The sequence below is a fragment of the Sorghum bicolor genome, chromosome 6, assembly GCF_000003195.3.
Source record: "Sorghum bicolor cultivar BTx623 chromosome 6, Sorghum_bicolor_NCBIv3, whole genome shotgun sequence".
Classification (NCBI taxonomy): Eukaryota; Viridiplantae; Streptophyta; class Magnoliopsida; order Poales; family Poaceae; genus Sorghum; species Sorghum bicolor.
In genome coordinates this window covers 44,347,519-44,362,182 of record NC_012875.2, presented here as the reverse complement: position 1 = coordinate 44,362,182, position 14,664 = coordinate 44,347,519, and the positions used below count along the sequence as shown (strand labels likewise).

Genomic DNA, 14,664 nt, shown 5'->3' with positions numbered 1-14,664 from the left:
GAACATAAAGTTCTAGGGATCTGTTCGCCTAGAGACCACTTCAAAGGACAGGAACGACAACAGCAGCAGCAGCAGCCGTCGCAACGAAAATACTTGAGCAATTGTGTTTCGAGCTGTACACTCTGTCTTACAAGGACGAATTGTTGAGCAATGGCATATACTTATAATATCCAAACACAACAGCTGTTTGCTGTTTGATCAATTTCCCATTGCATAATCCTTTTTAGAGAACGCATATGCTGCTCTTCTATGCTCTTTAAAACTCAAAAAGAAAAAAAAAAAAAAAAGGCATGTGTCTGTGTGTATATATAGCTACTTCATTTGAGGAAGAAAAGTTTTTTACTTTGAGTAGAATGTCTGCATCGAACTGTCAATAACCAAGAGTGCTATCTTTTCCGCCTGTCGCAAAATTATGAACCGCCTGTGCAGCTGTGCCCATAAACTGCATCACCAAGTTTGTCAAACTTCTGATGGGTCTGCTCTCTCTAGCACGAATATGTTCTCTTTGTCATCTCTTCCAATCCGTAAAGATTCATCAACATATCTGTTCAAAGAATTGAGGAAGACATGTGTATAGAATAGCTCTGCTGCCATCTTATTAATTAATGGACACTAGATTATTTTGCTAGACATACATAAAAGAAAACAAAGAAATAGCAATACAGCAATAGTAATCCAGGATAAGAAAAATAAAATTAAAGGATACGTTATCTCCAGCCAGCCCTCTGGATTGAATATGTCCAGGAGCATGTCGTAGTTCTTCTGAAATATATTCATCAGCTGCCAAATGTGACAATCAATTAAGATTGAAGACAAACAGTAGACTTTACGATTGCGTTCCATGGTATCATCCATGACCTGGAAATAAATAGTAGAGTACATATTTTTACCTGCTCAGGGGTGATAGTTGAACTCTGAAGCTTGATATCCACTCTCTGAAACAAGAAGCCACAGGTTGTGAGGAAGTCTGTCAAAACATGCAGTGTCTAAGCAAGACCAGGAGGGAATACCAGAAAAAGAAGCCTTACTGTTTGGCTAGTAACACTGTACGAAGCTTCGATGGTGAGCTTCCCCGACAGTATCTTCAATGCTCTCGCGCTGAACTCTATCACATTCACCGCCTTTTCCTTTTGGGTGTAGAGAAGTGACGCTAAATCTCCATTTATTTCAAGTATAGCACAAATCAAAACTTACTTTGTATGCCAATTAGAATACCCAGACAACACTCAAGTTAGATACATAGTTCTTTAACCCAGTGTGATTAGTTTTTGCATCAAGAACTCAAGATTCTGTGATGCTATTGGAAGTATATAAGTTCAAGCAGAAGCGGTGACCCGCAAGCAGTCAGGAGAGGATCAGAACAACCTAAGCATATGCGTTGTATCCATGCATAAGTACAAAGTACAAACATTGCCTCCACGAGCAGGGGAGGGAAGGAGGGGGTGGCTAGGAGAGGCAATGTTTGCAACAAAATTGTACAGGTGGCTTCGTCTGCTCATGGATGCAATGCATACAGTACAGTACAGTACAGTACAGTACAGCGGTGTCTGGTAGCGCGGTGACTAGCTAAGCGGGTATCAAAAATTCAGAACTCACAGAAGACACAAACATTGACATGAGGAAAAAAAAATGGTTTACAGCAGGGTAGCCTTAATTTACTGACCTCTTTGACGTCAATTATCTGGAGGAAGTCCCCTAGGCTGATGAAATCTCGCAGTCCTAGCTTGGTTCTCTTCTTCCCCAGTATTGAGATCGTGCTGTAGATGAGCTTCCAGCATCCATCCACCTTCCACCACCCAATCAGAACACCCCCCCCCCCCCCCCCAACTGTACATGTCAGTACTTTCCTAAGCAAGCAGTAAAAGCAGCTTGGCATGTACTCTACCTATATCAGGTGCCTAAAACGTACGGTAGGTACAGTTATTAAGAACGAAAAGATGCAATAATCCACATTTCAAGGCTGTCAAATTTCTATCAGCTTTGGTCGTTCACTAACTAGTGTTCTGTTTGCATCTAGTATAGCTAATAATGATGGTAAACTACCTTGTCCTGGAGCTTGGCGGTGGGCTCCGGCGTGGGGTTGCTGGACTCGAGCAGCTCCACCAGGGCATGGATCTCCGAGCGCTTGGCGGACGTCATCCCGAATATCCCTCGGTTGGCGCCTTCCAGCGCTCCGTACAGCGCCGCCTTGACGTCGCCAGCACTCCCGTACACAGCCGCCGCCGCTGGCAAGCTGCTCTGCTCAGGCGGCACGGCCCTCACCGATCCCCGGCGCCGGCGCCGGTGCCGAGGGGGGAGCAGTAGTAGTGCGCAATGCGAGGGAAGGGCGCCGCCGCCCCGCCCGCTCGTCGTCGCGGTAGCGCGGTGGCGGCACTGCGCAGCCGGTGGGAAGAGAACGGTGGCCGCCATGGCCGGCCCGGCTGGCTAGAGAGCGTGCTCACGGCGGTCGCAGGGCGGCCTCAGCTCCATGCTGCTTCTGCTTCGGGAGCCTCGTTTTGTTTGTTAATACGTGGGGTGGGAGGTGGCCGGACCTGCTCTTGGCTGCAAAAGCTCTGGCCACATCTACGAGGATAACGTTGTGGCGGGGCACGAGCAGCAGCAGCAGCTGAGTGCCGCGGTAGCATTTGCCTCGCCTATCACACGCTTGCATTGTTGCACTTGGACTGCTCTTCTTGACTACTACTTGTTCTCCATCCTCCACAGCAAGACATCAATCGGCTACTCGGTGACTCGCTAGCTAACGAGTAACGAGTAGCTCGGATCTTGAGCCTGCGATCGCGGGGGCCATGTGCGAGCGACCAATTCAAGTACAGGTGCACCTGTGGAACACGCACACCACAGAGACGGAGAGGAATAAACTAAGGGCGAGGCAGTGCACGTAGCATGGGCTGCTACTTGAGACAGACAACACGCCCACGTGCAGTTAGTTAATAACATATCCCGATGCTAATTGAATCTCAAACATGATTCAGCCGCTGCGGATTCAAATTCGCGGATGAAAGCGAGTCGGTAGCTTACTCCAGCCAATATTTCGGATCTTCCTTTAAGCTTTGATTTGATAATACAGCTGGGTAGTTCAAAAAACAATAGCTTTAGTACCCATCTTCAACTATATGCCTATAACGATACAGCATGAACCTCTGCAGTAGCACGATAATTACATCCACGAAGCATGCAGACTTGGATATCAATCAATAACCACGGACCACCTCATACAATGTTAACAGATGTCGGGATACACAAACTGTCCAAGTGAGTGAATGAATATACAAACAAGCGGTGACGACCGCTGGAGGCTGGCGCAGACCAACGACTCCAGATAAAATTAAGGCAGGCTACGGCGATATCTTCAGGCAGCAAGGCAATAATATTTGACTCGTGGATATTATACAATTAGATGGTCCCGTGCAGCAGCACCTGTACCCCCCTTTTATCTATCTTACAACACCAAAAGAATGGATCAATCAAAATTCATAACACATGACAACAGGATGATAATTACAAGAAATCAAAAAACAAAAACCCACATGAGGGGGGAAAAGAAGGAAATTCCAGGGAAGAGGCTACACCAATGATCGAGAGATGCACTAAGCTCACCGGCGCCGCCTGGAGACTACAGGAGAACTTGTACCAGTCTGCTGCCTTCTAAAACTAGGCGAGGACGTTTGAACAGGGGCGTGCTGTGGTACTTGTGCTTGGTAAGAAGAATATGCACCGGGCTTTGAGCCTGCTGGCGCGCCTGTTGATTGAAGGGTTGACTCCATGAAGCAGGCTATGTTCAATCGAGTCCTCTCCAACTCCCCTTGTAGTAGATCACTACTGTACTGTTGAGCAAGCACCTGGAAAGAAAATTGTATTTGTTTCGGTTGTGAAAAATAGCAACAGAAACTGAAACTTTCAGAAGACAGCAGAAACTCTGCTTCACAAAATTGATGTCACACTGCAGTGACAGATGTGTTTTTCATCTATCATCAATTTGAAAATCCATAAGTAGATTATTTCTGTGCACTTACAAGCAAATCATCAGGTGATACCGATGGTTGTCCATCTGATGCTGTATCTTCACTGCCACGGGTTGGTCGACGTTGGTGTCCAGGATTTTCCATGGCTTCTGCAACACTTTCACAGGCCTTCTCCAACAAATTCTCTTGTAAGGATTTCATTGCCTGTTGTGCCTCGGGTGAGAAGTATGTTTGTAGTACAGTCTCAAAATACTCAAGCTGCATATAACACAAAAGGAAGTAAATCAAGCAGAGCGCTTGAGCCATTAGCCCTTAGCATAGCTATGACTTGAGAAGAATCTAGTGGCAAATAAAAATAACAAACATTTACCTCAAGCATGAGTTGACAAAAACCATTCGCATCCAACAATCTAATATCTTTGGTCTTATTCTCATGAAAAACACTAAGAAATATGTCGACCAAACCCTCAACCAAAATTTTCATTGTCTTCTCCAACAAAGGCCGAGCACCAGAGTATACCTGAATGTAAAAGGTGAGAATCGCATCTACTCTTTTCAAATATAGATGAGGATACATAGTCAAATTGTACTTGTAAGACAGACAATGCTGGTGACATAATAAGATATATGTAACAGTCAGAAACGAAATACATGCAGTAAAAGAATGGCCATTCCCAAAATGAGCAGCATAGGAGGCTGGGACTTGCATTAGCATTTCTTTATCTAAGTAATGAATAACTCAAACAAACCTTGAAAGAATGCTAGTATTTTTTTTTCTTATTATGCACAATATTTCATATATTAGAAGGTGAAAAGCACATAAATAACAGATCTTTCCAGACAACCATCCTAAGAGTAAAATTTGTTTGTCACCAACCAGATGGACAAATACTGTACCCAGTACTAGGTGCCATACTGACTTGTGCTAGACTGCTAGTTGTTGCCACAAAAATACTAAATTTCTGCTACTTAACTTAGCATTGGGGCTTTTTGCTGAGGTAAATATGAATCAATGTTATCTGATCATCCGATTAATCGTCCTTATAGGTACCTAGAACTCGATTAGGCCCTCCGATTCGATTAGAGCGATCAGAAACCTGATCGTCGTCGATTACTCGCGATAAATCGTCCAATTAGGCATCTTGACCAATCAGCACCAAATAGGCAGATGGGCTGCTTCAGCTTACTGGGCTATATTCGTTTGGACCAGGCCCATTAGGGTTTCTCTTATATACCTCTCCCCCACTCTTTCTCTCACCTCCTGAGTCCTCACTCCTCACTCCCAGTCTTGATGGAGTCAAATCTCACAGGTAAGTAACCAACTAACCAGAAATATAGTCTTGGTGCCCGATGTCTACTATATAAGTATATAGTATATGGTATATATACCATACATATATGGTATATAGTCCTATATACAGGACGATTATGTGGACGACCAGACCGATAAGAGGTTGATTAATCATCCTTATTGTTGATTAATCGTCCTTACTGGTACCAGGGCGATTAGCCGATTTAATAACTTTGATATGAATACAACAGTATTGGCATAGAACCTGTGGCCCAAGATCACACCAAAATTCCAGTAAAAGTGTTTGTTCTTATGCCAATTTCAAGCATTTTAGGAAAGACAATGATGTCATGACAAGGTTTAATAAATATTCAAAATAAGAAAATAAATTAATGGAAACCTCTGCATGTACGGCTACAAGGATGTGCAGTAAGTCAAGAGTTGCATCTCGAATGCCCTGCAAAGAGAAAGCAATAACATTGATGAGATTGTAGTTTCACAAGACAACAAGAGGCATTGGTATAACAAACACAAGGATGCCAATCTATTTCCAAAAAAAAAAAATGTACCCAAACGCCAGTCACGGTTGACAGTTGTAATCCACAACATATTCTGGATGTAACTGCCCTTGCAGTAAATACCAAGATGCTACAAAGTCTGAACTAAATCTCATGGAGATTCAAGATCCATCTTACCTTTCATTGTTTCAATTTTTTTGGAACACATACAGTGCCACAACATAAATGGATTTCATGTTTTAAATTTATACTGCATACCTTTACCATTGGTGCTGCTCCCCAATAAATCCCAGAATCCAAAAGATAACTTTGTGCAGCACTTCTGATCAAGTTTGACTAATCAAACAACAAAATATCAGGATGAGTAAAGCAAAGGTAAACACCATAATGTCCAAAAAAGTTAAAAATATTGACATTCATGAAAACATTTCCCCAGCATCAAGTAGGGCCTATGAAATTTCATAAAACTTCAGATTTAGAGTTGTCCCTAGCATTCACAAGATCAGTGGAACTTCCTAGTGCTTCATTAAGTGCTATGGACTTGTGACAACTATTCCAAACGGCTATTTGCAGTTGTCCAAGGCACAAAACAATATGGTATAATAACAATATATCAAAGCAAACAAAATAGCTCCAGTATTTATCACAATAACTGGAACTCCCAACAAAATTGCTGTGCTCTTACAAAAAGTAAAGTAATTATGGCTTGTTTAGTTCCCAAAAATTTTTGGTTTTGGGTACTGTAGCACTTTCGTTTTTATTTGGTAATTATTGTCCAATTATGGACTAACTAGGCTCAAAAGATTCATCTCGTGATTTACAGGCAAACTGTGCAATTATGAAGCTACACTGAAACAAAGTTTGTTAGTTCTCCCAGTTCATTAAGTTATTTTGTGTGCTTTAGTAAGTTTTTCAGAATTATTGTACTATTTGAGGAATGACTGAATGGAGAACACTAAATCTGTATCAGATCCTCACCTATGTGAAAGCAAGATACTGGGGTTATAATATACATGATGTAATCAATTTTGCTAAATCATGCATTCGGTGATTAATGAACACTATGTCATGAATTGTGTATCATACCTTTGCAAAAGTATATTGGTCAAGGACTTTCTCTTCAAGTGCAGAGAAAGAAGTCATCAGATCTCGCATGTCAGAACTTCGCTCATCATTATTCCTGTGACAAAATTTTCATTGAAAAGATTAGATACCTTGAGAACAGCTTCTCTAATGAGTACATGCTTTCCCACACAGGTAAGGAAGGGGCGAAGACTTCATGAATGCTATCAGGTACCTGACTGGAGACCAAATGTGTCTATATTTGGTGTACAGTTCTTCTGAAAGCTCAGCTTTACAATATCCAATGTTACTCAAGACAACCAGCAGCTTCTTGTGCAAATCTCCATCTGTGTTAGCAGGTGTTTCTCTAGTACCATTTATGTATCCATTTTGGACATAATTGTTTTCTTTATTTGGTCTGTTCTCAGTTAGTTCGCCTACAAACCTCTCCAGATAACCTGAGGCAATTACAAAGATTTTCAGAGAATTATGCTAAAAAGATTCCTCTAGCTACTTCTTAGAGAAATTCATACCAGCAAAATCCAGAAAGGAATTCAAAAATGCAAGTCTGACAGACTCATTAATTTCCTGAAGTGGTTGAGAAATGTCATATGACTTCGCAGTCTCGCTCATCAGATTAAGAATCATACTGAAATAAACAAACACAGATTAGGGACCTGTTCACCACTACCAAAAAAGAAGGCAGGAAAGTACTTGCTGTTCCCAAATTTTGAAGACTGATGTGTCATCACTTTAGAAGGTTGTGCTCAAGATAAATTTCAGATTTTGCAGAGCAAGTGACAAGACAGACACAAAAATTGAAACTCAGATGAAAGGATTCATTCATAGGTACAACAGGATATCCAGAAATCTAAAGGTTATTAATGGCAAAAGCTTATGCTTGATCGCTACAATAATTAAAGCTATACTGCTGTAGCAAGAAAATTATACAACACAGTATGATAAATTCCTTCCTGAATCCTGACACTGTAACAAATATACTTACTGCCAAAAAGGAAAGAATACTGCTTAAGTGCAACAAAAGAAATAATTATCTATTAGCAAATACTCCCTCCGTCCCAAATTATAAGACGTGTTGGTTTTTTAGATACATTGCTCTTACTATGTATCTAGACATGGTGTATATCTAAGTGCAGAGTGAAAACAATGAATCTAGAAAAGCCAAAAAACGTCCTATAATTTGGAATGGAGGGGGTAGGTATTAAAAAACATGGCCAATTGCGAAGTAACAATGCAACAAAACAACTTTCACAAGGCTTTGGAAATAATGCAGCATAAGAAACTGCAAAAAGATGCAATACTACATAGAAATAAAGCAGTCTTACGTATCAATCCGGTCCATTGCTGAAATTGTTATGTCACGGAACTCCAGAGGCATGCATGAAATTGCATACGGAGACTTGTTTCTCTCAAGGGTGGATAAAGTAACCCAAGTCTCATCTTTTGATATCTTCTTAGTTGTTGCCCGCATCCATGAACAAAGCCGTAGAATGTAAAGCTTTGTCATTTCAAAATGAAGGGTGCGCAACATTTTTACTGGCATAATTGTTAACACATTCAGGATACAAGACGAATTTTGCAGATTTGGGAAAAACTCTAATTAAGAGGCCATACCGGCAGTTGGAGACGAATCCTTCCCTTCAAGAGTCTGACAGGCCTTAGCGATTTCTTTTATAGTGTCACTCATGTATGGACAAAGAATGTTGCATTCCTCAAAATCACGGAAGGTGCTCTGAACCTGTTGTTGTTAAAGCATGTTTAATTACTAATACAATCAAATGTTTACTGCTAACAATCACGTTTGATGTTAAAATTCCAAACAACGCACTAATTGCACCTTAGTGTCAAAAGCCGATATAGTAGCCCGAACCATACTAGCAACTTCATCGAGAGTGTGGTTTGTGTACTTTACTTCTCCACTTTTGTCATCGTTCTTATTTGCAGCCGGCTTTGCATTCATGTCAGAATCAGAAACTACATTACCAGAAGCTGCCTGAAAATAAATAATATATATAATTAGCAAATACATGTAAATCTCTCTTTTCAAAACAAAAATAAGAAGGATCATTCTCATCCTCTTCATGATGAGTAAAGTACACATCATTATTCAGACCGGTATTATCAGAAATACCCTTTAATTTCAGTTTACTATTGCACAACCATAAGGGTGGAAGAGTTTCTAGGTTTCTGTGGTTCAGCGGAGCTACATGCTTTGTGAGAAAACATATTAGTGTCACAAGCCATACAGTTGCACTGTCAACTATTTACATTTTTCTTGTAAATTGTAATGCAACTGATAAGGTTCTTACCTTGGCAAATTTTCCACTGAAAACAGATAAAGCTAATCTCCAGAAAGCTGGAACATGCTGGATAAGTACAGAAGTTAGCCTACGAATGTAGGTGGCCCTTAAACTGTCAGCTTCCTCAGCCATAAAGTTTGTTGACAACTGATCAGCTCGAGGAGAATCACCAATGGCAGAATCAACTTCCAGCTAAACAAAAAGGTCTTCATTAACATAGGGAAGACAAAATAGCATGTAAATATGATATGCTGAACTACAGAAACTAATATGCTCACAGATTTATTTGAATCTTGTTGCAGCTGCCTCCACTTTGAATCAGAGAGCACTTTTTCATGAATTTTATTTTGCAAAACTTCCATTCTCGATTCATGATCTTGAGTACACTTTTCAAACAATCCATGAATCCTGCTATTCTGATAGGAGATATTGTGATATAAGTAAAAAGATAATACAAACAGTTGAAGTCACAGAATTGAAAAGCTAAGTTAGATTACAGCACAAGTATTTAGATATAAATTCAACCTGAATATTTAGATAATGCCACACTGGATCTGTTTCAGGTTCCAACTCCAACAGTAGACGAACAATGTTCTCAAGCTGAATGGTAAAGAACAAAATCAGTTAGAAAACAGAACAAAGACATCAGATAACTTCATTCTTAAAATAGAGTTAAGCACTAGGAAATCAACTAGTCCATTTTAAACAAGCAGTGCCCTATAATCATATGCTAACTGTCCTCTATTGTGCTTTTTCTATTTGGTTATGTTCAATGCTACATAAACCTAAACTTGCAGGCTAAACCATTTTTCGCTGTCAACAAAAGTAGGTAATATCTAAATGTCTCTAAAGACAGATACTATAGCCATGTTCCGCTAACCTCAGCAAGGTCAAGATGAGGATCCTCCATCGACTTATAAAGCATGCCCCTGAATTCTTGCATCACCTTTTCGACCTCTTCAAGTACACGTTTTAGTATCCCCACCTGCAGGTTGTTCAACATAACAACATATAATAAACATACTGAATGCTAGATCTATTGTTGTGTCAATATAGTGCCTAACAACGAGCGATGGGGCCACAAAACACAGTGGAGAAATTTGCACATGCTATACTTCAGCATGGAATCAGACATAATTTTCTACAGCAAAAAGATAGCACGGTCAAGTGGTCCAGACAAAAATAAGACAGTTCAGAGGATTAAGTATTCATGAGTTAATAGATCATTAAACCTAGCATTTCCAAGAGCTTTGCATGGATCAGCCATGCCCAGCGATTATCAGTTACTTACATTTGAGGGTGGAGACAATTATTTGACGAGATACATATCATTGTGTACAAAATGGTCAATATAGAATTTAACACAAATCTGGAACACACTAATTTCATTGAGTGCATGAGCTGGACAATGCATGCACAATATCTTGCCAGCTGCACGATACACCATACCATACGGTCATTCATTTGGATAAAATATGAATATAAACAAAATAGAAAGCTGCCATACATGGGAAGGAAGAACAATTGACTTTGCTTTTTGGTACTCTCTGACAGCAAGATCATATTCTCCTTTCCTAATGTTCCCACGGATTGCACTTGGTAGGTTAAAGAGTGTCCGGAATCTTTGAAGCATTCCCTGAACAGATCTGATCTTTTCAGCTTGGGCCTGTACCAGAAGTTAAGAATTTAGTGCACTCAAGAAGGAATGTTGAAGAAATAGCGATAGTTCTAGAGAAAGCTCAGTTTGTATACCTGCCTCTCAAATAGAGGCTCAAATGCACGATTTGCCACACCACTAATTTTTTGTGTCACTGAATACAAGTGAGCAGTACCTGCACCTTCAGGATCTTCCTCTATCTGTCTCAATTTCGACTCAATGTCTGCAAAAAACTGTGTATTACAAGGAGATGCAAAACATTTGTCCAGAAACTTCAGGATCATGAACATTTGTCTGCAATATGGGTGTATCTAATAATTACATAAATACCATCTATTGTAGTTTTGCACGAGACAAAACAATCAAAGTTCTCCTTGACTAACTGTTTTTTCTGCTGTGTTCTCCCTTTGAGATCAGTTTTCAAGGTGAGAGCACCAGCCTCTAAGTCAGCAGCACTTGTGTCTTTGTGGACCCACGAAAGGAAAACTTTGGGGTCAAAATTTGGAGACGAATAGATAACTTTGTCTGCAGAAGTGCAAAAATAGACCTCTTAATAAGCATGAATCAAATGCAATAAGAATTCCAGTAAAACCATCAGGCCTACCTCGCATACTGGGGTCTAAACCTTGAGACTTCTCCCTTGAAACTGGAGAACTTACTGAAGCATCAGTGATCAATCGCAGGGATTTATTATCCATGACACTGGTAAGGTAATAATAAATATTACCCAATGATGAAAGGGAAATAAGCATGAGATGAGGATAACCTTAACTTGGCTCTATTAATTGAAATTAATTATATTATTCTAGGGCACAAGGTAATACACGATGCAACACTGCCAAATTGAACGAGATCCATACTTTCTGTGTCCAAGTATATCATACAAAAGAATATGCTCATTTCTTTGATAAGGCTCAGCAGCATGTTTTAAAAGGTACATGGAATAAATTAGCTTTTAAGTGGTATGTACAATCTTTTTCACCGCACTTCTAGCTTCGGTTTCTCTTGCTAAAAGCTAAAGAGAGGCCAAACAGCTGGCTTCTCCTATTGGTTTTTAGAGAACCTGAGGCTGCCACCAAGAAAGAAGCCAAGAGTTTTTCCTTCTAGCTTTCCCCCCATTGCCCACCCACCAACCTACTGGGCTTCTCCCACAAAATAGTTTGGAGTGCAATCCAATAAGAAGCTAGCATCTCCCACCCAAAGAGAAGCAAAATCCAAAAGCAGAAAAACTGGACCACTGCCAAACATGGATACACAGCCACAATCACAAAAATAATAAGCAATGAGACAAAGATGCTAGACCAATATACAGCATGATGCTGAAGAACTTGAGTAGTGAGGGATCTCCCATAGAGGGAAAAGGGGAACTAATAAAATGGAAGGAAAAAATGCAACTTATGCTAAATGATGGACCAACAGGTGAGAATAGTGCACGATAACTAGACAAGGAGTGTATTTTCTTTACAAAATGTTCCTTAAATGGTAAATAATGCATGTACTGATCAAAAGCTTGATGATATAGATAGTTACCCAAGCCCCAATGGATCCAAAACCTCAACTCCTTTTGGTAAAGTCTGTACAGTCGTGAGGGCCTTTCGAGCAGCAGCAGCTGCTGCTGCTGCTTTCTGATCAAGTTCTTGAATGTTGGGAGCCACCTTTGCTTCTCGCATTTCTCGAACCCTGCGAGCAAGCTTGAGTGGAGCAAAGGAAGGCAGTCACTAGGCATTTTTAGCATTAGTATGAAAATGCAAAGGTGCAAGATATCAGGCTAAATAACATATCATTTTCCAAGTATTTGGAAACCATTATCTGGTCAATGCTGATATGAATATCATATCATAATACTAACAAAATATGCAAAGTTGATGAAAAAATTGAGAAGTTGGAAACACGACAAACAAGAATGCAGAGAAGTAAGGAGAATATGTGGGAGAGAGATCCCAATGGACCATTGTATATCATTATATTAGTTATTGGAATATTTAGTTAGAAAAAAACAAGGTGTGATTTATTCCCTTGTTCAGAAATCTGTAAACCTAAATTAAACAGTAATGCACAACATCATAGCTGCAGGTAGGCAACTGGTGTGGTGAAGTAAGAATTGTACGAAGCACAGCCATAGCAACTTAAAACACTGGTTATAGCTCCATTAATTAGTTAATTGTCAACATCCTAATGTCACATTGGTATAGACTCGTGTGATTACACCACGACAGCATTTGTCCATGCCGGTAGCCAGTTTCTAACATTCATCTATCGGTATAAGTTCCCCCATGCCAAACAGGCAGGACTACTCAGCAGTGCCACAACTGAACCAACTCACCAGGCACACAAGGTATCACAATTCGCAATAGCTAACCACAGTACCATGAAATGCTGCACACGATCACATAACAAGCTAAATTCCGGTGATGAAGGACAATCCCAGCCTGCTAAGCATTGGCATGATCATCCACCGGCGCTATCTCGAGAAGGGGCCTAAGCTAGCACGGCAACCACCGCAGCCCGAGATCGAGATCTCGGTGATCTCTCACAGCGGCCATACCTCAGCCTCGTCGACGCGCTTCCAGCTCCTGGGCTCCTCGTCGTCGAAGTCCCCGTCGTCCCGTGACGCGGCCCTCCGCGCCCCGGCGCGCCCGCCCCCGCCCCCGCGGGGCGGCGGCGGGCCACGGGCGCGGGGGTTGTCGTCCTCGTCGCCGGAGGAGATGGAGAGCAGCTCGACCTCCGAGTCGTCGTCCTCGTCGCCGCCGCGGCTGGGCTGGCGCGCCTTCGCCGCGGCGCCCTTGCCGCCGCGGGCGTTGGGGGCGGGTGGGCGGACGAGGTTGACGACGGGCTTGTTGGCGGCGGGCGGGCGCTGGTGGCTCAGGTCCCGCGCCGCCTGCTCCTGCAGCGCCATCTGGAGGAGCTCGTCCTCGTCGACGTCGCTGTCGCTCGCCATGGCCTTCGGGCGCCGGGGCGGGCGCGGATCTGGGGCGGGAGGGAGGAGAAAGAAGGGAAGGAGAGAGAGCGCGTGCGTGCGTCTGTGTGTGTGTTTGATGAAGACAAGAGAAATGGTCTTGATGAATCTGCGTGGATCGGAGCGGGGATGTGCCGATGTGGGATCGGTGCTTCCCGAGCGAGGAGAAGTGGGTGTTTGGGTTGGCACAGCTACTTGGGAGGTGTCAGGCTGTCTAACCCACTGGCCACAGCGGATTTCTCACGGATCACCGGATTTGTTCGCGAAACGCTATTGCGTTTAACCAGTGAACGGCTGCTTATTGAACTACTACGAAGCTAGAGCAGGGAGGCATATATGGTTCGCAGTGTTTTTCTTTCACGTTAATAAATTAGTAAGAGCTTGTTTAGCACAGCTCAACTTCACTAGTAAAGCTGTTTTTTTTAGAAAATAGCTTCATGAGTGACTTTCTAGATGAAGCTGAGCTGTTTTGGAAAAAGTGTTTGGCAAAATAGCTTCACCAACTACTTCATGCATAGTTGAGAGAGAGAAATGAGAGAGAAGCTGCAATAAGCTACTTTTTTCCAAGGTTCATTCAACTTATATCTTTGTAAGAGGAGAGAAAAACAACTTCACCCATGAAGCTGTTTTGGAAATAAGTGTTTGGCAAAAAAACAGATCACAACAGTTCATGAAGCTGTTGTGAGCTGTACCAACCAGCCCCTAAATAATATTTTTCAAACCAATGAATAAGCTCTATGTCTTATAAAAGATACATATAGATGGAACTTTAATTAAACTCACTGTTTTTATATTTTTGGGTGCATTTGCACTATGTCAGCCCTTGACAAAGGAGTAGAGGTGGTGAAACTTTCCAATTACTCCATTTATATATTATATACTTAAGTCGACTTAATT

The 14,664-nt window shown here is 41.6% G+C and overlaps 2 protein-coding genes across 2 annotated transcripts; both read right to left on the bottom strand.

The window, feature by feature from the left end:
* On the bottom strand, positions 128–2,587 carry LOC8073023 (probable plastid-lipid-associated protein 7, chloroplastic). The gene is made up of 6 exons (XM_002446423.2): positions 2,044–2,587; positions 1,664–1,786; positions 1,029–1,127; positions 891–935; positions 707–780; positions 128–544 (listed from the first exon to the last, which is right to left on the bottom strand). Exons 1-6 carry the CDS (start codon positions 2,407–2,409, stop codon positions 460–462), a joined length of 792 nt encoding a protein of 263 aa, XP_002446468.1. The 5' UTR covers positions 2,410–2,587; the 3' UTR covers positions 128–459.
* LOC8077587 (exocyst complex component SEC5A) lies at positions 3,181–13,749 on the bottom strand. Its single transcript, XM_002446422.2, has 21 exons — positions 13,357–13,749; positions 12,342–12,502; positions 11,416–11,513; positions 11,142–11,336; positions 10,907–11,034; positions 10,662–10,820; positions 10,035–10,139; positions 9,680–9,754; positions 9,433–9,570; positions 9,164–9,346; positions 8,692–8,847; positions 8,469–8,592; positions 8,180–8,390; positions 7,367–7,482; positions 7,069–7,291; positions 6,858–6,951; positions 6,030–6,107; positions 5,654–5,710; positions 4,333–4,482; positions 4,014–4,220; positions 3,181–3,839 (listed from the first exon to the last, which is right to left on the bottom strand). Exons 1-21 carry the CDS (start codon positions 13,747–13,749, stop codon positions 3,594–3,596), a joined length of 3,297 nt encoding a protein of 1,098 aa, XP_002446467.1. The 3' UTR covers positions 3,181–3,593.

Coding starts and splice junctions, on each gene's coding strand:
- LOC8073023 (XM_002446423.2), bottom strand. CDS start 2,409: ATGGCGGCCACCGTTCTCTTCCCACCGGCTGCGCAGTGCCGCCACCGC. Junction 1,787..2,043: donor CCGCCAAGCTCCAGGACAAG/GTAGTTTACCAT, acceptor GGGTGGTGGAAG/GTGGATGGATGCTGGAAGCT. Junction 936..1,028: donor ACAGTGTTACTAGCCAAACA/GTAAGGCTTCTT, acceptor TTCTTGTTTCAG/AGAGTGGATATCAAGCTTCA.
- LOC8077587 (XM_002446422.2), bottom strand. CDS start 13,749: ATGGCGAGCGACAGCGACGTCGACGAGGACGAGCTCCTCCAGATGGCG. Junction 10,140..10,661: donor CAATTGTTCTTCCTTCCCAT/GTATGGCAGCTT, acceptor AACAACCTGCAG/GTGGGGATACTAAAACGTGT. Junction 8,391..8,468: donor GGATTCGTCTCCAACTGCCG/GTATGGCCTCTT, acceptor CAATTATGCCAG/TAAAAATGTTGCGCACCCTT.